At 42.6% G+C, this 21519-nt stretch overlaps 1 protein-coding gene across 3 annotated transcripts in view; it reads left to right on the top strand.

Moving 5' to 3' along the window:
- Window positions 1-773: 773 nt before the first annotated feature.
- The window catches only part of CUL3 (cullin 3), a 90067-nt gene continuing 69321 nt past the window's right edge, over window positions 774-21519 (top strand). The window contains exon 1 of one of the 3 annotated variants that reach the window (XM_061636803.1): window positions 774-855. Coding sequence is in view for 2 of the 3 variants with exons in the window: in XM_061636802.1 (XP_061492786.1) it covers window positions 4176-4241 (66 nt within the window). In the remaining variant the exon portion in view is untranslated. Of the gene's footprint in view, window positions 856-3729; window positions 4242-21519 lie in introns of those variants that run through there. The other 2 variants (XM_061636802.1, XM_061636804.1) reach the window with 2 other exon arrangements.

Genomic DNA, 21519 nt, shown 5'->3' with positions numbered 1-21519 from the left:
ATCACTAAAACAAAAATACAACATAAAACCAGTAAAACTGTAGTATAAAGGCATATAAAAACAGGAATTCAAACAGATGAAAAGAGGGTCCGATCTTATGATTCACGGAAAGCCTTTTTTTCTAAAGATAAGCAAGTGATGACTGCTGCTTCACATATGGCAGAGGGAAGGGCATTCCACAGTACAGGGGCAACAGCAGAAAATCCCCATTTCAGGTCACTCCCACACTCATATCTTGGATGTTGCTGTACCTTGAGTAGAATTTCCCTAGATCTACGTGATCTTACAAATCTATACAGGGACAGGAGGTCTTTCAGATAACCTGGTCCTAAGTTGTTAAGGGCTCCTGCTGCTGCTGCTTTATTTATTGTTGTTGTTATTGTTGTTATTATTATTATTATATCCCACCCTTCGTCCCAGTAGGAGCCCAGGGCTCCTGTAAAAAATGATATGTTAATGATACCTTCAACACAGCCTAGTAGCTGATCAGCAGTAGGGTTGCCAGGTCTTGGAGGCCGGGCCTGGCAACCAAGAGGTCTTCTGTATCTTTAAAAGTTGTGCAGGGGGAAGGGAGGATTCCACCTTGTGGTTTTCCCCATTACAGAGTTGCAAGAACACCTGCACTTGGCTGACTTTCTCTTCTCCTAAAGATACAGGATCAGTCTCAGGCCATGAACCTGCCAACCCTAATCAGCAGCCAGTGAAATTACCTCAGTCAGCACAGGCATAATATGTGCATGTCCAAGTGCTCCACTCATCAACCTGGCCACAGCATTCTGCACCAGCTGCAGCTTCTGGACCAGAGATTACTAGCGGCAATAATGCTCTCTCCTTTCCCTGGTCTCCTTTTAACATGTAAGTTTTTACCTGGAAGTTTTGATTATTTATTTCCCCATCTTGATTCTTGTTTTACTGTTCTTTCTTGTTTTAATGTTTTATTTGCACTTTTACCCACTTTGTGGATGTTTATTTATTGCCTTGGGTGTGAATTGAGGGAGAGTTTAGACTCAGATACAACCCCCATAATTTACATGCCATTTTTGTGGTTATAGATGCCATTGCTAAGTCATCATTGCAATGCACTGATAACATCTAGATCACTTATGGGCACTGATAACATCTAGATCACTGCTCTCTGAGGCTCTTAACGCAGAGTTTATGGATGCCCAAGCTGCCCCTGTTGCCAAATTTCTCTCCTGCTGAATTTTGTTGTCTCCCTGTCGAGCATAATTGCAATGAGGGGTCATCCCCATATGCCATCACCTCCATGTAAACTGTGCTCGCCCAGCTGAGCCACTCCATTGATTGGGATGACTGTGTGTGAGAAGTATGTAAATGAGAGCAAATGTGTGTGTGAATAGCCCAGGCCCCAAGAATCACTGGCTCTGGCCACAACCAGCCCCAATAGTCCAACCCACCTGGTATGGATCGCATACATAGTCAGGATTATGTGGGCACTTGCCATGCCAGAATCAGTAATCCAGATGGAATAGGGAAACTGGTAGCACCACACAGTTAATGTACAAATAGATGTATGTGTTCCTCTGTGCCAACCTATATGCAACTTTTCAGTTATGCATAGTTTGACCCACATGTATCTTTCAAAATTGTTAGTAATTATGAACTGGGAACTTAAAAAATATATAAATAAAAGAACCTCTGTCTGTCCAGCCTTCTCTCTGTTCTCTATTGTTTCTCACATTCTCAAAATTTGAATTCTATACTGGAGGAAGAGTGTGCTTTGCTTTGTCTTACATGGCTCGTAAATTGCTATCTACATTGATGGCACTTTATACTTCACTTTCAGAATTCTGTCGAGCTCATGAACTGCACAAAAATACTGTTCTTATTTATTTATTTATACCCCACCTTATGGCCAAAAGGACCTCTTGACCATATGTTGCTCACTACCCTTTAAAGACTTGATGGTTAAATGCAGATTATGTCTACAAATATCAAAGTGTTTATCCTGGAACAGTCTCTCTGATTGTGTAGTAACACTACTCTGGAGTGAGAGGTGTGATTACTGCTGTTAGAAAAATCTTGCTATTATAGTTCAAGGATATGCAGAAGCCCCAAAATAGTTGTTCTGCTTTGACATAGGCTGAAAACTTCCTGTGAGTCATTTACGTTTAGTTTGGACAGGAGTCCACAATTTATAGTCACATTAGCTTGCAAAATTTGTTATTCACAAAAAGTTCTTATTATAGTGATAGGCATATTGGTGTGACCTGTACTCAACCTCTTAAAGTGAAGGGATTGCCTCTAGCAGCATCCTCATAATCAAGCATGCTTTTTGGCAGATTGAAAACAATTTTTTTTAAAAAAATTGAAAACTTGCAACATAAATCTTGCGAAAAGCAGAACATCTATTAGCATATAATTCACTGTGCCAGAAAGTCTCTGAAAAAGGTTGTGTGTTTAACGTGCACCAGCCTCCTGATTGTGCAAATTTCTCCTTCACCCTTTGGTCACCAGAAAGCCTTGTGTAAGCAGCCATGTTTGCGACTAGGTACACCACCAAAGTGTCAGGCTATGGTCTGAAGGCGTATGAGGTCACCACCTTGCTGAAGTTAAGCAGGTCTTGGTATGCTCAGTGTCTGGATAGGACACCACCTGGGAACCACAATGCATGCTGCCTTGAGTTCTATGATGAAAGAAAGGTGGGATATAAATACATGAAATAAATAATAAAATAGCAAAAATGAAGCTCTCTTTGTGGTCCCTATGCAAGATGAAGTTTGTGATGTGGCAGCTCCTTGCATGTAGAATTTCCCCGCTATTGAGGTACATCTGACCTCTTCTATTTATAGTTTTAGGCACCTTTTTTGGTGAGCGTTTGATCTCATAAATGGTTTAGTTGCTGTTGCTATTAGTAAATTGCTATTTAATGAATTGTTGAGTTGTTGTGTATTCTAAAGATACTTTATGTAGTCTTTTTATATTATTTGACTTTGTCCTACAAAGACCATCTTGTCTTACCTTTAATTAGGTCCAATGAACACACCCATCTATATATTTTATATATTACGCAGCTCCTTTATCAGTTTTTTTCTATTTTATTAAGTATGATAAATCAGGTGGATTTATAAGGCAGTATACAAATATCTTAAAGAACTGTAATAAAATAGACTTTCCTATTTTCGGGAACTTTGGGTTTTTGTTTCGTTACCAAACGTAGCTGTATTATGTCTCCTTTGGCCTGGGAAACAAGGGTGGGCAAACTGTGGACCTCCAGATGGTGCGTTTCTCATCATCCCTGACCATGCTGACTAAAGGTGACGGGAGTTGGGAGTCCAGGATGACTGAAAAACCTCAGCGACACACCCCTAATCTAAGACTGACACAGCAACAACCAAACATGTACGGGTCTGTGTGCGCGAAAGAACGAGCGTGTATTTTACAGGAGGGCTCAGTACAAGGTGTCTCATTTTCGTCCTCTGCCAACCGAACACCATTGGCCTGATCCTGAAGGAGAACGTCTGAGTCGTTTTTAAGAGATGCGTACTGGCAAAAGTGCACCTTCGAACACATGTTAACCACAAGCGGGTTTAACCGAAACAATTGACTAGAAGCGCTACGTGAGAACTTTTGTCGCTCTCGCTTCTACGCTTCTACCACGTGACAACGAAATTATCTCCTCCTCCTCCAATCACTAGCCCCCCTCGCCTGCCCCCCTCCCCTTCCTACCTCCCCCTAGAGGGTCAGCGGGAAGAAAGACAACACTCTTTCCCCCTTCCTTCTATTATCGCGGGAGCCGTTTGGAGCTCTCACGAGATTTGCGGACCCCCCTCCCCCCGCTAGCGTGTCGTCTCCTCTCCACTGCCCTCTCATCCCTCCTCCCCGCCGGCTGTGCTCCTCCCCTTTCCTCCTTCCTCCCCTTCTCTCTCGCGCTGCCGCCCCCGCCGGATCTGTCTGTGTGTGGGGAGGAGGAGAGGGGGGGCTGCTTGGCCCTGCGCACTGAGCGATGTTTGGCCGCCATCGCGGCGGAGGAGGAGGAGGCTGAGGGAGCCGCCGCCGCAACTGAGAACAGACCGCCGCCTGGGCCTGCCTCGCCTGGGCTCTTCGCCCGCCCTCGAAGTGAAGGTCGCCGCCGCCTGAGGGGGCTGCTCCCCGGGCCCTTTTCCCTTTCCCCGCCCCTCAGGAAGGGGGCTCCGCTCCCGCCTGGCCCGAAGATGTCGAACCTGAGCAAGGGGACGGGCAGCCGGAAGGACACCAAGATGAGGATCCGAGCTTTCCCGGTGAGTGAGCGAGCGAGAGTATGTTGCCGGGCCGGGCCTGGCGGGGAGACGGGACGCCAGCCTCGGCCTTGCCTAGAAGAAGCCCCGTCTCTTTCTCCCCCTATCTGGCGTGTCACAGGGTATAGGAAGCGGCGAAGGGAGGGGGAAGTCGGCACTGAGGAGAGGCCCGCTTGGGAGCCCCTCGAGAAGGGCTGTCACTGCTGGGAAGGGGGTGGGGAGCTCACGTTCCCGTCCCAGGAAAGGAAGTGGGTGGTTAAAGGGCCTGCCATTGGGCCCTCAGCGAAGGGGATGTGGGGAGATCTGGGTTGCTCTCAAAGCCTTTGGCAAAGGCCTGCCTAGTACTACTCTTGTTTTTAAACAATAATAAGATAACAGATTGTGTCACAGTCTTGAAGTGCGCGTACGCGTACTCGAAGAGTCCAGCGACGTAGTTGTTTAGGCTCGACCTGAAACTTGCTTTTTGGTCTGACCAGTGTCAATAAATTAAACTGTATATTGTAGGGATTTTGACATTAGAGATTTTGATTTTCTGACACTCTGAAAACACAGCAAATTTTCTCTCCCCGCCGCCCCCGACTGTTTTGAATGTTTCCCTGTGGGGTTAGTTGTCATGTTGGGGGCATTCTGTGGTGATTTTTACCTTAAGTTGCCTCATATCTTTTCTGACAGTTTTCAGCTGAAGATTGAAAACAAACAGATGCACAGCTCAAGACCTGGGGGGGGTGTTGTAGTATATGAAGGTTTTGTTTTAAAAAGATGTTTGAATCCATCTCACTGGTTGCTAAAGTTCTAGAGTGAATATACATATATATTTGCTTGGAAGGAGATGCTTAGTTGCACTTTTTTTAGGCCTGAGCAAAAGTTTTTCTTATGTTTGATACAGAAAACTAGTGGCAAATAATTGTTGCCTTCACAAAGAAACTGGCTATACCTGTTTATGTGAATGAATTAACAACTGTCACTGTCAGCATTTGATCAACCTGCAGCTCCATCCTTGAAATTAACTTTTCTTTATATCTGTAAGGTTTAAACTTATTACTGCCCAATCCTGTTTACTCAGAAGCCCAATTGAAACCATTAGTGTTTACTTCCAAGTAGGCATAGTTAAGATTAGGCAAATCAACTCTGCTTAAAGACAGCAACACCTCTCTATTGTATATATGTACCCTGCTTTTCAGCTAAGAGTGGCTATGGCATTTTAATAGATGCTGAAGACAATAAGCACTCCATATTTGAGTGATCTGTGTTTTTAAATAAAGTGGTGCATTCTTGGGAGCCGTTGAATATATTTAGTATTTAAATAAGCTAGTTAAGCTAATTTTGAAATGTCTAGTGGAGTTGACTGCCTGAACAGCAATGAAATGCTATCATAATGTATACTACAAGTGTTTCTTGGATAATTAGATCTATGCTTCAAACATTTCAGTATATGTGGGGCAGATGAGCCTATAAAATTTTAGTGTATGAAGAATCTTCACAGTCTTCTCACATAAAACATATCATTATTGTTCCCACCATAAAACTGGTTTTTGTTAGCAATTGTTATAGTTTTGTCCCTATTTATATAAATATGTTAAATATAACTATACTTAGAGTTTTTCATAGACTTACTTAGTGGGGAGGTTACATAGACAGCATAAACTGAAGATCACTAAATAACTATTATCACTGTAGGCTACCAGTAGTCCACCTTTTCAGACTTGGGACCCACCTTTAACCCAACTGTGCATTTGGGAACCCATTTCTTATTTTTCTACATTATATACAATACGGTGCAGTTGTAACTCACCTTAGATCAAGATGCAACCTGGTGTGGGCCCTGGGTTGTTTTCTGTATATATGCTGCCGTTTTTTACCCTCCGAGTTCTGCCTACATTTATACTATGTGTTTTTAAAGATTATTTTACGGTCTATGTCATAAATGCAACAAAAGAACATGGCTAGCATCTAAAACCGAAAATATGAGGGGGAGAAACCAAGATGCTAGAAAAATATGTTTTATTCGTGATTCAAACCCGACGCGTTTCAGCCATGTATATTTAGGCTTTCATCAGGGGCTGTAGGTAAAAAGGCAGGGACAAATTTCACTCAGTGAACATATGAACATATAAAATCACAACATACATATAAAATCTATCTATAAAACATCTTTTCACTATGTCATAAATGGCCAACTGGTAGGCCACTCTAATCCTGTCGTGATTCTTTGTGGCCAGTGCCAAGGAAGCAATATTTGGGAGCTCCTGATGTGGTAAGTACCTATGTGCAACAAAACAAACCCTTCATGTTTCAACCTGGGGGTGGAGGTGTCTTCCTAGTCTCAGAATATCATGGGGAAGGGATGCTCCTAAGTAATTTGACTGGTGAGGGCTGACCAGCAGGCAAAGGTTTCCTGTCATTGAGCTACATATTCAAGGAAAGATCTTCATGCACATGGTCAAATGAGCCATGGGCACCAAGTGTGGTGAAACTTAATCAGCAAAACAAACAAACAAACAAACCAGTGTTAGAAAACCAAGAGGAATAACAAAAGGATGTTCTAGATGCTCACTATTCAAAGGTGAATTATGGATATAATTAACCATGATCCACTAGTTTATACATAAAGTATGTACAATGTAGTACATGAAAAATGTAGTAGTTATGAAATAACCTTATTTATTCCATATTAATTATTCCTTGGATTGCGTTGATTAAAGTTTTGAATTTGTGCTATTGGGATGTAAAAGTTCTGTGGACAGAATTCAGCATTGCATTAGTAGACATTCATTTGTGCAGTGGAACTTCATATTTTTTCCCTTCCTCCTGCATACTCCCAAAGTCTGCTGTAGAGGGTCTTCCAGCCTTCTGTTCCACTTGTGTACAAACAGCATACAGTCCTGTGATACACATAATAAAGTTTGATGGATTCATAGAATAGTAGATTTGGAAGGAGCCTGTAAGGCCAACAAGTTAACCCAAGTTAAAAAATTAAATGTACTGCCTTCAAGTCGATTCTAGTTGATTCTGACTTATGGTGACCCTATCAATAGGGTTTTCATGAGGCTGAGAGGCAGTGACTGGCCCAAGGTCACCCAGTGAGCTTCATGGCTGTATGGGGATTCGAACCCTAGTCTCCCAGATCGTAGTCCAGCACCTTAACCACTACACCACACTGGCCCCACAACCCAAGTTAAAGCTAGGGTTACACCTAATGACTTATAAAGTGCTTTCAAATTGACTGTAGCATTCATACAGGAGTTCACTGGGAGAGCTAAGGGATCAACTGTTCCAAGTTCAATATGGTAATAAAGCCAGAAAGATTTCATTTTAAAATAATTTCCCCCCATATAATTTCTGTACATTTTTGGAACGGTTTGTGTGTCCTTGTACCGAACAATGTTGCAATTTTAAATTGGACAATTTGAGCATGAGATCATTGTTTTGACAAATGTGCGCCAAACTATGTTCTGAGTTAAGGGCCTCTAAGGCTGAGAGTCTAAATCTAGTTTAAGTGGACTTATGAACACCCAACTATGCATAGAATTGATTTGCAAGTCCTTATACAGTATTGATGACATACAGGTGTGTATTAACCCAATACCTGCTTATTAGTTCAGCGCCCATTATATAATCTAATGTCCATCACGTGTCAAATGAAGCAGATATAAATATAATGAATAAATGCTCTTCTGCTCCAACAGAAATTGGGTAGATGGTGAAAGTCTCTCTATCCCATAAAGCAAAGGAGTAAACAGTGCCGGCTCCAGGAATGCCAGGGCCCTTGGGCATCAGCTTGCCCTGGGCCCCAGTGTGTGTATGTGTGTGCGCACGCGGCCCCCCACGCCCCCTACCTGTCTGCTGTCTTTTACCATTGCCCTTAACGAAGATGGAGGCCGTGGTTTCCCTAAGGGGATGACGCCTCTGCCACCATCTGTGTTGATGGCACGCGTGCGTGCTACACATGCGCATCTCTGCCATCAACTAAGATGGTGGCAGGGGCTTCAGTACCTTAGGGAAACCGCGGCCGCCAACTTCGTTAAGGGCAATGGTAAAAGACAGCAGACAGGTAAGTGGGGGGGGCTGTGGATCACGGAAGGGGAGCAGAGGGGTGGCTGAGGGACCCCCTGTAGCTCCAGGGGCCGTCGGGCCAGTGCCCAACCTGGCTGCCCTTTAGAACCGGCCCTGGGAGTAAACCTCAGAAAGGATAAGTAATGGTTGGGGTGGCAGCAGAGATCCAACTTTGCTCCTATCCAGAATGATAATTGTGCCCCCTAGTGTTTCATTCCCAGTGTCCCAGCTGTGGTTAAGCCCAACCATACTTGCTTCTCTTTCCCCTTGCTTGATTCAGCATTGGGACTAGTACAGATAGCCAGGCATAGGCCTCCTGTGTTGTTCAATGACCTGGTGGGTACAAGCTTTTCTCCTCCTTCCTCCACCCCAGACAGGGATTCCAGGGACAAGGATAGCCTTTCTTTGTAGGGAGTGGCCAAGTCAAGCAACAATAGAAGATACACTGCTCCAGGCATATTGATCATTCCGGTATGTACCACAAGTAGACATGCACAGTGAAAGTTTAACATGTGAGAGAAATGGTAGTGCCACTCTGTCTCTAATTGCTTGGGATTGGAACACACACACGGCAAATGCACTTACATACATTGTGATAAATTTTCAGATTCTTTTGAATCGTACCTGATAAGAATTCTGTAGCTTGTCTTTCCATTTAGCTAGATTTGTAACCACATCAGTTGGCTGTATAATTCTTGTAGATCAAGAGGCCAAATGTTTAGGCTAGTTCATGTGTTTGAATAATCTTCACCACCCTCAGCAAAAAACAAGCAGGCAAACAAAAATCATAGAACTGCGACTGTGTGAGTGAGAGTGGGACAGATGAAGGATGAGAATTCCTTTTCTGTCATAGTGTAGTATAAAAAAGTCCACAGTGCCTTACAGTCTAGATAGTAAATTGTATCACAAAAAAGGAAGTGTTTTGGACTGGCTGGCTTTTCCAGTTCTTGTCATCCTAAAAATTCTAAAGTTTATATTTAGGAACCCATATCACCCAGTGCTGCATTCTATCATTGTTTAAGTTGAAGCCTGTCTGTGTCTTATTTAAATATTTTATCTATTAAAAGGTGAAATTTTTGTTCCTGGCTGTGACTCATTAGTTCAATTCCAAATCCTTTTCCGCTCTTACTTCATGAGGTGTCCTGCATCCCACTACAGGGATTAGTATACTTGATAGTTTCACTGTTTCAGTTTGAATGCAGAGAGCTAGGAAGGAATAGAGTTGTCTGTCCAGTAGCAAAAGAGCTTCGCCAGCTGAGAAGCTAGTCTGCCTTGGAGGAACCCCGCTATGGCTGTGGATAGCTCTGTGAGTATAGAAATACCACTGGTGGTTTTTCTACCAGTGGTAGCCAGCATTAGCCCCTGAAATGGAGTGTTCCTGGGGCAGGACAGAAGCAGTCCCTGGATCCAAGGTCCCATCATGCGTTGGAGAGGCTCTGGGATTGGGCCCTCCCTTTGTGTCTGGAGCTGGTGTAACTATCCCCCCCCCGATATTTGAATCACTGGGGGGATTAGAAAACAGGATCCACACAGCAAAAAAGAGGTAAATTTGTCTCCCTGCCGTTCTGTCCTGGTTGGCATGAGTTGACAGGGATTTTGAAGTGGTGATAAATCTGCCACTTTGCACACATGCCAATCTCACTTAGGGTTGCACTCTTTAGAACTTACCTCTCGCTTGATGTGGTGGGGGCAAGACTTGAGTGTGCAATATTCAGTGCTGAACTCAGCCTAGTGTTTTCCTCCAGTGTATTTTGTCCAATTAAATAATTTCCAATTTTGGCCTAAAAGAGCCTTGTCCTATATATAAAAATCTGTGAATTTGTTTCTGACAAAGGACCCAGCCAAAATGTAGTACCCAGTCAAAGTTTAGCTTCTTAATTACCACGTACAGTAGGGCCCCACTCATACGGCAGGTTAGGTTACAAACCCCTGCCGAAAAGCGAAAAATGCCAAAAAGTGGATCAACTGTAGCGTGGGGGTCTGGAACCTAACCCTCTGATCGTGCCAGAGGAGGAAATCTTCCTCTCCTCCGGCAGGATCAGTTGTAGTGCGGGGGTCTGATCACGCAGGAAGAGGAGAAGACCAGCTGGAGCGCACTACAGCTGATCTTCCCCTCCTCTGGTGAGATCAGCTGGAGCGTGGGAGTCTGATCACGCAGGAAGAGAAGATCAGCTGGAGCATGCTGCAGCTGAACTTCCCCTCCTCTGGGGAGGTTAGCTGGAGCACAGGGAGCTCCAGCCTGATTGCCCTGCTGGTGCCATATTAGCTGAACGCCGAAAAGCAGGGCACTGAGAAGTGGGGCCCTACTGTATGTATTGAGAAAATTAAGTTTTCTAATTTGTGTAAATTATACTTTATCCCCTACTAAAATGAAGTATGTATTTATTTATTTGCTTTTATCCCTTGTCTTTCCTTCCCTTCCCTTCCTTCCCTCTCTTTTCTCTTCCCTCTCCATAATCTAAATTTTAGTTTGTAAGCTCTTTGAGACAACAACCTGTGTTTTACTTATGAAGTTCTGTAAAGCACCAGGCATGCTGCTGATGCTGTAGAAATAATACAGTAATACCTCAGTAAACAAATCCTCCAGGAAAGAAGCTTCTTTTAACAAAGTCTTTTTGAGGTGTGGAGGGGGTGCGCACTCTGACATTGCATAGTCAGAATGTGGCTCCTTGTCTGTTGGATTGCAGCTGCTGCCCTCTCACACATGGCTGGAATTTATTTATTTATTTAGTTTAATTTATATACCGCCCTAAGCCCGAAGGCTCTCTGGGCGGTGTACAAAAAGATAAAAACAAGCACAATATATAAATACAATAAATAATAAAAACCAACAAACAAACAATAACGAACCAAACAACATCCAAAATACGGAAATGCTGTTTAAAATACACTTTAAAATGCCTGGGAGTATAAAAAGGTTTTCACCTGGCGCCGAAAAGATAGTAGCGTCGGCGCCAGGCGCACCTCATCAGGGAGACTGTTCCACAGTTCGGGGGCCACTACTGAAAAGGCCCTGGTTCTAGTCATCACCCTCCGAGCCTCTCGATGGGATGGTACTCGGAGGAGGGCCTTAGATGTTGAGCGTGGTGTACGGGTAGGTTCATATTGGGAGAGGCGTTCCATCAGGTATTGCGGTCCCATGCCATGTAGGGCTTTATAGGTCAAAACCAGCACTTTGAATCTAGCCCGGAAACAAATAGGAAGCCAGTGCAGACGGGCCAGAACAGGTGTTATATGAGCGGACCTTCTGGTCCGCGTCAACAATCTGGCCGCTGCATTCTGGACTAGCTGTAGTTTCCGAACAGTCTTCAAGGGCAGCCCCATGTAGAGCGCGTTGCAGTAGTCCAATCTAGAAGTTACCAGAGCATGAACAACTGAAGCGAGGTCGTCACTGTCCAGATAGGGACGTAGCTGGGCTACCAATCGAAGATGGTAAAAAGCATTCCGTGCCACCGAGGCCACCTGGGCCTCAAGAGACAGGGAAGGATCGAAAAGAACTCCCAAGCTACGAACCTGTTCCTTCAAGGGGAGTGTAACCCCATCAAGAACAGGATGAACATCCACCATCTGAGCAGAGAAGGCACTCACCAACAGCGTCTCAGTCTTGTCTGGATTGAGCTTCAGTCTGTTAGCTCCCATCCAGTCCATTATCGCGGCCAGGCAACGGTTTAGCACGTTAACAGCCTCACCTGAGGAGGATGAAAAGGAGAAATAGAGCTGCGTGTCATGGTGCTCCTTGCCAGGTGGCGAACACACCTCTGAAGTAAACAGTGCTTTGGGTGCCCTGAAAGTACTGTTTACTGCAGACATATGTGCTTGAGTGTAGGGGACAATGGCAGAGAGAGAGAGACCAAGCACAGGGTGGTGGGTGCACCTTTCTCCCTGCTCGAGTTTATAGAGAGAACTGTGCTCAAAGCTTTAGATTTATCATGTAGCACCTTGCAGTAGCAAAGTAAAAAAGTATCCCTGGATGCATTTTGGAAGAAGCTTTCAAGTGGTATGTATGCAAGGCTTACGTGTCCTGGTTGTTTCATTTAAGACATGTGTATTATTATTTTTGAATGAAAAGTTTGCTCAGATATGTTGAACTGCTCTTCTTTTTTGTGGTGTAGGAACCTATCCTATTTTTCCATATAATTCCTACCTCTGGTACCAAAGTTTCTGTTAAAGAAGAAATGTCCAGGAACGCATGTACTTTAAGTGAGATATTACTGTGCATCTATAATAAGGTTTGACAGAAGCCACTTTTCAGCTGCTTTCAAAAATCTCCATTATGATTCTATAAAAATCCATTACTGTTTTGTGTGAGACTTGTGTGTTTCTCAAGATTCTAAACTACTTCCTGTTTTTTAATTTTGAGACTACAAAATGCATTTTTTTGTTCTAAAATATACATGGTGAGGTAGCCAGGGATTGTTTGTTTGCATGTCTGCCCCATTCACAGGAAGGTCTACTTTTTACCCCCAAAGGCTGGGGCTTGTGGATGACAAGAGTTGAACTTCCTGCATCTCATCTCCTTGCTTCCTGCTGTTATAAGAATCTTTGTCCCTGGCCTAGCTCAGTTCTGGCATTAGAACCAAGCTTAGAGAAAAGAGCCTGAAGCAATGTAGAGTTTGGGATGTAAGATATAGGAGAAAGGAGGTTTCAGCTGCTTTCAGCCGTACACCCCCTTTTTTGCTGTAACATGTAGATTCTTACCACCACTTGATAAGTGAAGACAACAGATGTAAGAAAAACCGTGACTATCACTGCCATGTCTAGTTTGGCACTTAGCAGGAGCCCACAAATTCTGGTTCACCTTGGTAGATAAGGAAGTGGGGGTCTAAATCCTTGACATTGCACTCTACCCCTGAAACCAGGGCTGTGGAGTCGGTACGCCAAACCTTCGACTCCGACTCCTCTATTTTTCTACTGTCTGACTCTGACTCCACCCAAAATTGCTTCCGACTCCACGACTCCGACTCCACAGCCCTGGATACAGCTGACTTCATGGGATACTTCTTTGACATTGTGAATTTATATTTTTAAAAAATTGTCAAATCAAAATTACAAATATTTTTCCTGAAAAATAAAAAAGTATAAAATATAAGTATAAAATGATATATTTACCATATATTGTTATATTATTATAAGTTTTTATTTTAAAGTCGGAGTCGGTACATTTCTACTGACTTTGGCTCCACCCAAAATTGCTTCTGACTCCGACTCCACAACTCAGACTCTGACTCCACAGCCCTGCCTGAAACACACTTAGGTTGGGAACAATTCTCTGCTACCCAGTCAAGCTCAAAATATCTCACCATTAAGGAGGGAGTTATTCCCACTTTGGGGTCTGTGATGTCCCTGTATTTTAATATCTGTAAATATGGTAAGTGCGGGTTTATTAAGCGATATATGGTAAGTGACTGAGTGAGAGGGGGGAGTACATGGGCTAGAATGCTGGAGAATGATGTATGATGATTGGCTGAGTGTTTGAATGGCTGAAGGTATAAATGAGAGGATGACAGTTGAGTCGGGGGGAGTTGTTGGGGGGAGTTGTGAGTGTGGTTAGTGGAGAGTTATTTGGATGAGTTGGTTGGCAGAGTTCTGAGGGAGGCTTGGATTGTATTTGGCTGATATTTAGGCAAATTATATATGACCAGAAACAAAGAGTGACACTGTATGAAACCATACGCTTGTTAAATCTACCTTACATAATCTTGTTATTTCCTGGTGTTTATAAATAAATATTTTATTGGTTTACCAAAAACCTGATCCTTGGCTGGGGTTGATACAGACCAGAAGGGTGGGCAGCGTAATACCAAAGGCTGGAGAGAAACAGTATCAAATGGTGGCAGCGGTGAAGAGAGAGATATTGTAACATTGTCAAGCATATAGAGCAGTGTTTCCCAAAGTGTGGTACTCGTACCCCTGGTGGTACACGAAAGGGTTTCAAGGGGTATGCAGCTGAATGGGTTTTTTTGTACTTTATCATTGGGTTTTAGTGGCAAAAAATGTATGTGTGTGTTCTTTTAAGAGAAAATACAGTTCTTGTGATTCTTCCAGTTTCTCACACAATCATGTGAGGGAAGATCAATATAATAACAGTGATTTGTCCCGATGTTATTCAACGCACAGTCTCTTTCGCTCTCAATGCATTCCTTGTCTTTCCATGCACCCCTCCAGTTTCTCATAAGACTTGGACTCCCTCGCAATGACTTTGGCCACCAAAAAATGCTTCTACAAACAGACAGATGGCGCCACAAAGATATTTATGCGTATGCTTGACTACAAAAATGTTCACACCGGGAAGCGGGGAAGTGGGTTTTTTCTCTATCTTCAGCCCTGCAGCGGCCATCTCGCCAGCCACTTCCCTCTTGGGGAATCTCCTGCTCTTTGGCTGCAGAGTGGTTTTTCCCCCCATCCTGCCTGGCCTGCCCGCTCATCAGCTGTGAATTTTAGGCGGGAGGTTTGAATCCCCTGCCTGCTCTTGGGCTGCGTGCCTGAGTGGCTTCCCAGGCAGGATGGGGGGAAAACCGCTCTGCAGCCAAAGAGCGGGAGATTGAAACCTCCAGCCCAGGCAAGCGCTGCCTCTGTAAACCCGCTGCATGCTGCATGATTTTCGGCTGGAGTTTCCGGTTTTGGGGGGTCCCCTCCGAGTCTTTATTTCCAGAATGTTTTTTTTTTTGTTTGAATAATAGTTATTTTAATTATTAGTATATGAATTATTTCTATATTTTGAATATATATTTTTGTTATATAAATATTATTTCTATTATAAAAATGTTTAATACTTACTTTGTATTAATTTTTTTACAAACATTTCATATAAAATTATAGGAATTATGGATGTGTTATAATATCTTACCCCTCTCCCAATTATTTTTGTGAAAGTTGTGTACGCCGGTAAAATCAATGTCTCAAAAGGGGTACGCGCATGTTGAAAGTTTGGGAAACACTGATATAGAGCAACCCAGGGCTGTATACTTTATAGACAAAGTACAGGGGGGTTGTGGATGGCAAGGGCACTCAGACACATAGTAACAAGAAGCCAGAAGGAGACTAAAGGCGAAGTCTCAGGCAGTATTGTTTACAGGAAGTGGCTGGTAGTGCTGCCTAGCAGTGGGATCTTGTGAGATCTGTGCTAGAGTGTGTGAGAGAACAAATAAAAACCGAGATCCTGACAGGTGGTGGCCTTGGTGGGAGTATCACAGGTAGAGCCAGCTGTGGGATCGTCACAGGGTCCTTTGGTAGCACAATATAACAAGCATGAGTCCCAGCACTCCTCTTGAGATTGGAATTGGAATTGAATTGGGGATGTCCTTGCATTTTCATTGTGTTTCGGAGGGCTTGTGGCATAGAGCAAATGAGGAATTGACCCATCACCCCTCCCCTCCAAAAAAACAAGAGAAGGGCTGGGTCTTGTCTGTGTTGCATTGTGCTTTCAAGATCTCACAGTAGTAATTCTGGACTCTTGGTCCTTAGCAAGCCACAGATGTGAATATGGCTTGTTAGTTGTCATCACCACCATTATTAATCCATTATTAATAAACCTAAAACATTTGACAAAAATTAACAAAAATAGAATTGTGCTTTTTGGGTGGAAGAGGTTTTATGAAGTGTAACTTGGATAAGTTGTACTCAAACACACTCTTCCCGACTCCTGTTGTGGAAGTACAGATATTTCTTTTGCTCACATCCTAATGTTTGGTTTATATCTCTTGCTCTAGTGAGAAGCAGGAAAAGACTTTACATGTGTTTCTTTTAATCACAAATGTCAAAAGAGTGTACTTGCGAAGCCAAGATGCAAACTTTGCTTCCTGGAAATATTTCTTCTTGCTATGAGTTGTTCCCAGAGTGTGATTTGGAACCACCAGTGGTCCATAAGCTTCATCTAAATCGTCCATGGCAGTGTGACTCTGGAGCAGTGTAATTACTTGTGTTTGAAGAATGGTGTGTGTGTGTGTGTGTGTGTGTGTGTGTGAGAGAGAGAGAGAGAGAGAGAGAGAGAGAGAGAGAGAGAGAGAGAGAGAGAGGTAGAGGAATGGCAGACTCAGGGGTTATGTGTATATGAAGAACAATGGGCTCAGCGACTGCTTGTCATTCCTACAACCTAGTGGTCCACCTGGAGCATGAGCTACACAGACCGGAAATGATGGGGAAGAGGCTCTGCCTTCCTCAGAGGAATTAAGCCACGGCTGGCAGCAAGATGGGGGGAAGGCCCCAAATGAGGAAAAGAGACTTACAGGCACTTACAAGGAATGGAGAGTCAATACATCAGAATGTAGAAAGCAGCTAGAAAGGGGGTAGAGAAAGCACATGGAACAAAAAGAGTGACAGTGGGAGTTGTCAGTTTATATAAAAAGATGGACTCAAGCTGACAAATATTACACTGAACATCAAATAACAGACGCATCCATCAGTCATATTAAAATATTCATATTGATTTTTAATTGTATTTTTATTGCTGCTTTTTATTTATTTATTTTAAATTCCTGTGGGTTTTACACCTTCCCACATGGACTTGATGTTGACCTTGCCACTAGTGAATGCATAGTAAAGTGACATATGCACAGGGTCATGGTTTGGAGGCATTTGAGGGTGTCTGCCATTGAATTGTCACATGTTGGTCATGTTATGTTGGTCACAGGTCATTTGCCAGAAAACCTTCTTTTCAGTTTCCAATAAATATTACCATAAGTTTGACACGCCCATGAAACATAATGGAATTGGTTTTTTATTAATAATTTTAGAGAACATAGTTGTCTAAGTTGCATACAAATTCTTCAGGTTGCAAAACTGTTATGTTGGTCATATCTTTTAAAATACAATAAAAAGAAATATGTAAACTACCAATGGCATACTTCATGATTTCCTTCTGTAGGGAATCAATCAAGTTAACCAGTTTAATGTTAATTGGAGTTCAAATAATATTAGCTACAACACAAAATATTATGTAAAGAAGCTTATGAATGTTACGTTGGTCACTACAGGATTACTGTATTAGAGGAGTTCATCAGCAGTTTAGCAAGTTGCATTAAGAAGTTACAGAAGTTTCCTTCCATGAGGGTTTCAAAGGAAAAACCTAGGACCTGCAAAAATGTTACAATGTCGAGTGTTCCTGTTCAGAGTACCAGCTGTGTCTTCTAGGATGCTCCATTCTTCTCCCCCCCTCCAAGTTTCACATTCCTCCCCTCCACCACTAGTCAGTCTGCATTCTGTGTCCACTGATCATGCTCAGTCATGATTGGGCTATGTTGGGGGGTCCCCACCACCATAGAGGATTTTTTCCTAAGCATTTTTAGTATTTTTGCAAGCCACGGGGTTTCCCTAATCATGTGAGTGTGGATGCTGCCATTTTGAATACCTAAGGATTGGCACTTAGACAATAATATATTATTAGTAGGGCACTGTAACAAAATGTTGCAGTTTATCCCTAGGGTGTGTGTTACCTGAGCCTGTGACTGAGACGGTTGAAAAAGCAAAAGTTAACATCAAAGGTTGCTCTAGCTTGAATTGTGCAAATTGTATTTAATTTTTAAACAGTAAAATTATAACCATTCTGCATACATGTCAGTGGAGCTGGAGCATGAAAATTCTGTGTGCCACAGAGTGCTTGATTTTGGCCTGGGAGGAAATTGGAGGAGGAATTGAAGTAGATTCACCTTTGCTGCAACCTGAGAGGTTTAGGGAAATTTTTGACTGGGAATCCAGTTGCTTTTCAGCCTTACCTCTACATTGGACTACATTGCAGGGCTGCTGTAAGCTACTCTCAGCACAGCGATCTAATCTGCAATAGGCTATAATAGTGAACTACGTTGCAAACTACATTGTATATGACTCTTTCAAGCTTGGGGACCGGTGTGAATACAAAAGCAGAAGATAACCCTGCAGTGTTACTGTGCTGTCATGGCTTCAGCCCAACCTGCAATAGTGGTCTAATACTACTGAACAGCACTGTAGGGTTGTTGTAAATCACTCAGAACCTTACTTGCGGTATTCAGTATGAGCTATACTTCAGGCTGTCATAAGTCATTCTCTCCCTGCCACAGCCCTTTCCAACCTGCAATACAGACGTGATGAATACATTTCCTTTGGTAATTACATTAACAGGATTGTTTTTAAAAATGTTTTACACCAAGTAAGGAAGGAGTTATAAATGGCAGAAATGCATTTCTTTGCAGCTCTCTTTTTTTGGGGGGGGGGGAGTTGGTGAGAGGTGGACACACTGGCACCAATCCCTGCTACATTAAAATATTGGATTTCTGTGGGCCACTCCCACATGTGTTCCTGGGAACATTTTAAAAATAGCTTTGGGGGTGTGAAGTAGGAAATACTTAACCAGAAAAATTAAGTGGTCTCTCCCCTTTTTATCTATGTGACTTTTCCTCTGTCTTTGTTTTTTAGTCACTCCATTCCCCTTCCTCTCCCCCAACAGTCAGTCAGCATTCCATGCCCACTGATCTTTTTTTTTTTTTAGGGGAGTTAAGTTTTTTCTTAATATTATTTGTACTTCTACAAACTTCCAATGTTCCCCTGAGTCTGCCGATACCTTCCTCTAGTGCATGGTGCTGCAGGTTTCACTACATGAGTACTCTCCCCCAAAGATTAGAAATAAAACATAGGATGAAAGTGGTGGGCAGGATTCTGCTGGGAATGTTTTGAATTATACACAAGATTACAGTGTTTGAACAGATCTTACATCAGTTCTAGAAACAAGTGGTCTTCTCACAGCTGGGTTAATGTGTGTCTAAACTGGAGCCTGATACTGATAAAATCAAGACAAGGAAAAATCTCATGCTGTGGTTTAAACTGGTTCATCACTCTTTGATGCCATTTCTGTGTCGGAAGCTTAGTCAGTATCAACATAGAATCCAGTTGGTGTCCTTGCATGTGCAGATGGGCTTTTGATCCAGTGGATGCCTCTGCTAACAGAAGAAGAAAAAGTTGGTGATTTTTGCTGATTCCTCCTTACAACCACCAGTGCTCCCTGAATCAGCTCTGGAACAGCATGGAAGGTGGCAGGGGTGGAGGGGAATTGGAGAAAAACATCTCTCCTTCTCTTCTCTTAGTGGAGGTGTCCACTTATTCAATAGTCCATCTCGCCTAGGATTCTATCACCTGGATTGGAGAACTATGGATGTGCCACCTTGCATTCCATGATGGAGGAAAGGTGGGATATGATGGCAAAAAAGCAATAAAAAACAGTAGCAGTTTACTAGATATACCTCAGATGCTCAATTTCAAGACATGTTGGATGTAACATTTCTGTGTTTGTTCCTTGTATTTGTTACTCAGATCATACTGCCTCTAAATATGGAGGCAAATACTAACTTTGGCAATAGATAGAAAAACATTTAGTTTTTGACTGCCTTTGATCAGAATCATCTCCTACAAAAGTGGTTGAATTGTGAGGAGGCAAAACATAGTTCCTTGGCTGCGTACTAATTTACAGAATCCTGTATACTGCTTTGTATGAACTCTAGTGGTCTTTGTCTTTTTAATGCAGCCTTGCTGATGATGAATACACAAAAAATAACAATTGTGTTACAGGGTGTCCTGAACACTGAGTTGTGCAAATTATGTGCTCACAAGGATGTTTATTTTTGCCCTTGCAAAGTAGCCAATTGGATGTAGCTGTTGTGTGCTTTCTCTGTTTCACTCAAAGTAAAAGCATAAACTCCTCCAGTCAAATAGGAAAAAATAGTATTACATTGCATGCTGCATAACAAGCTGTCATATGATTATTTTGTATTTATATATTTACAAGTTTATAAACCACTTCACAGCCTAAAGCCATTAAAGCTGTGTACAACAAGATAAAAATGAGATAAACACATGCTTTAAAAAAAAAATTAAAACCATTTCTACAAACTCTAAAAACCTTGTTAGCATCAGAGCAATAAAATTCATGATGAAGTAAATGATAGCATGTTGGGGCAATTTGCAAGTAATAGATGAGAGAAATCTTTGAAGAGTAAGTATCTGAAATGCGAGTATTTCACACTAATATTAGTTGATTAGTTGTTGTTTATTATTCTTTTCAGCTGCTGAGACTTGGAAACATCCATTGTGGCTGATAAGGACTTAATTGTCCTGGCTTTTGACACCTGAGATATATGCTTTTAAGACCCACACTATTCCTGTGATTGCAATTTGTTTTAAACTGTTTTAAATACTGAATTTTAAATTGTTGTAACCTGCCCCAGGACCTTAGGTTGAAGGGTGGTATTAGGTGGAAAGGCAGCTGCCTGACTAGGGTGAGATTCCTTGTTGATAACTGGAGCTATAGGGCAGAGCTGTCACTGTCCATGACGCGAGAGCTTTCAGAGTCTGGTGTGCCTGTAGGCTCATCACTGGAACCTTAACCCCAATCAGAGTCTTCCACCTCCTAGTTCTTGCTGCTCCACCCCTGTTCTGTGGGGCTCATGACAGCATTTATGGAGCTGCTTACTTTACTCTGCTATGCTGAATATAACCCTATGGGTACAGTGTTCCAAACAGTGGGGAAGGGCCGTAGCTCAGTGGTAGAGCATCTACCTTGCATGCAGAAGGTCCTGAGTTCAGTCTCTGCTGTCTCTGTAGGGCTGGGAGAGACTCCCTGTCTGAAACCCTGGAGAGCCGCTGCCAGTCAGTATAGACAATACTGAGCTAGATGGACCAATGATCTGACTCAGTATAAGGCACCTTCCTATGTTCCAATTATGTAGAGCATTAATATATTGGCACTGAAACAAAGGCCTGCTAATTAGGAACTTTGGAAGCTACCTTATACTGAGTCAGACCATTTGTCTGTCCTGGGCTCAGTATTGCCCTCACTGATATGCAGCGGTTCTCTAGAATTTCAAACAGGGTTCTCTCCCAGCTTTAGCTGGAGATGTCAAAATTTGAACCTGGGGCCTTCTGCATGAAAGGCAGATGCTGTACCACTGAGCAAAAGCATAATGGTTATGAAACAAACTGAATCCTTAAAAATTGTAATAAATTATTATTATTAGCTGTGTTGTGCAAGTTAAATGCACATGAATGTTATTTGAGAATGAAAAGTTTTTGGCGTTTGTTGTCAAACCCCAAGGATAGTTCAAACAATTAGAAACTTTTGAAACAAACTAACATAGCAACTAGCAGAATCTTCTGGCACCTTAAAGACAAATTGATTTAATGTGCATAAGCTTTCAGGGACTAGAGCATACATGCATCTGACTGTGGTCTCTAATTCACAAAAGCTTATATCGCTATAAATCTGTTT

This window comes from Rhineura floridana, chromosome 7 (genome assembly GCF_030035675.1).
Source record: "Rhineura floridana isolate rRhiFlo1 chromosome 7, rRhiFlo1.hap2, whole genome shotgun sequence".
Lineage (NCBI taxonomy): Eukaryota > Metazoa > Chordata > Lepidosauria > Squamata > Rhineuridae > Rhineura > Rhineura floridana.
Note: the sequence above shows the minus strand (reverse complement) of the source record. Positions and strands in the feature narration are given on the sequence as shown.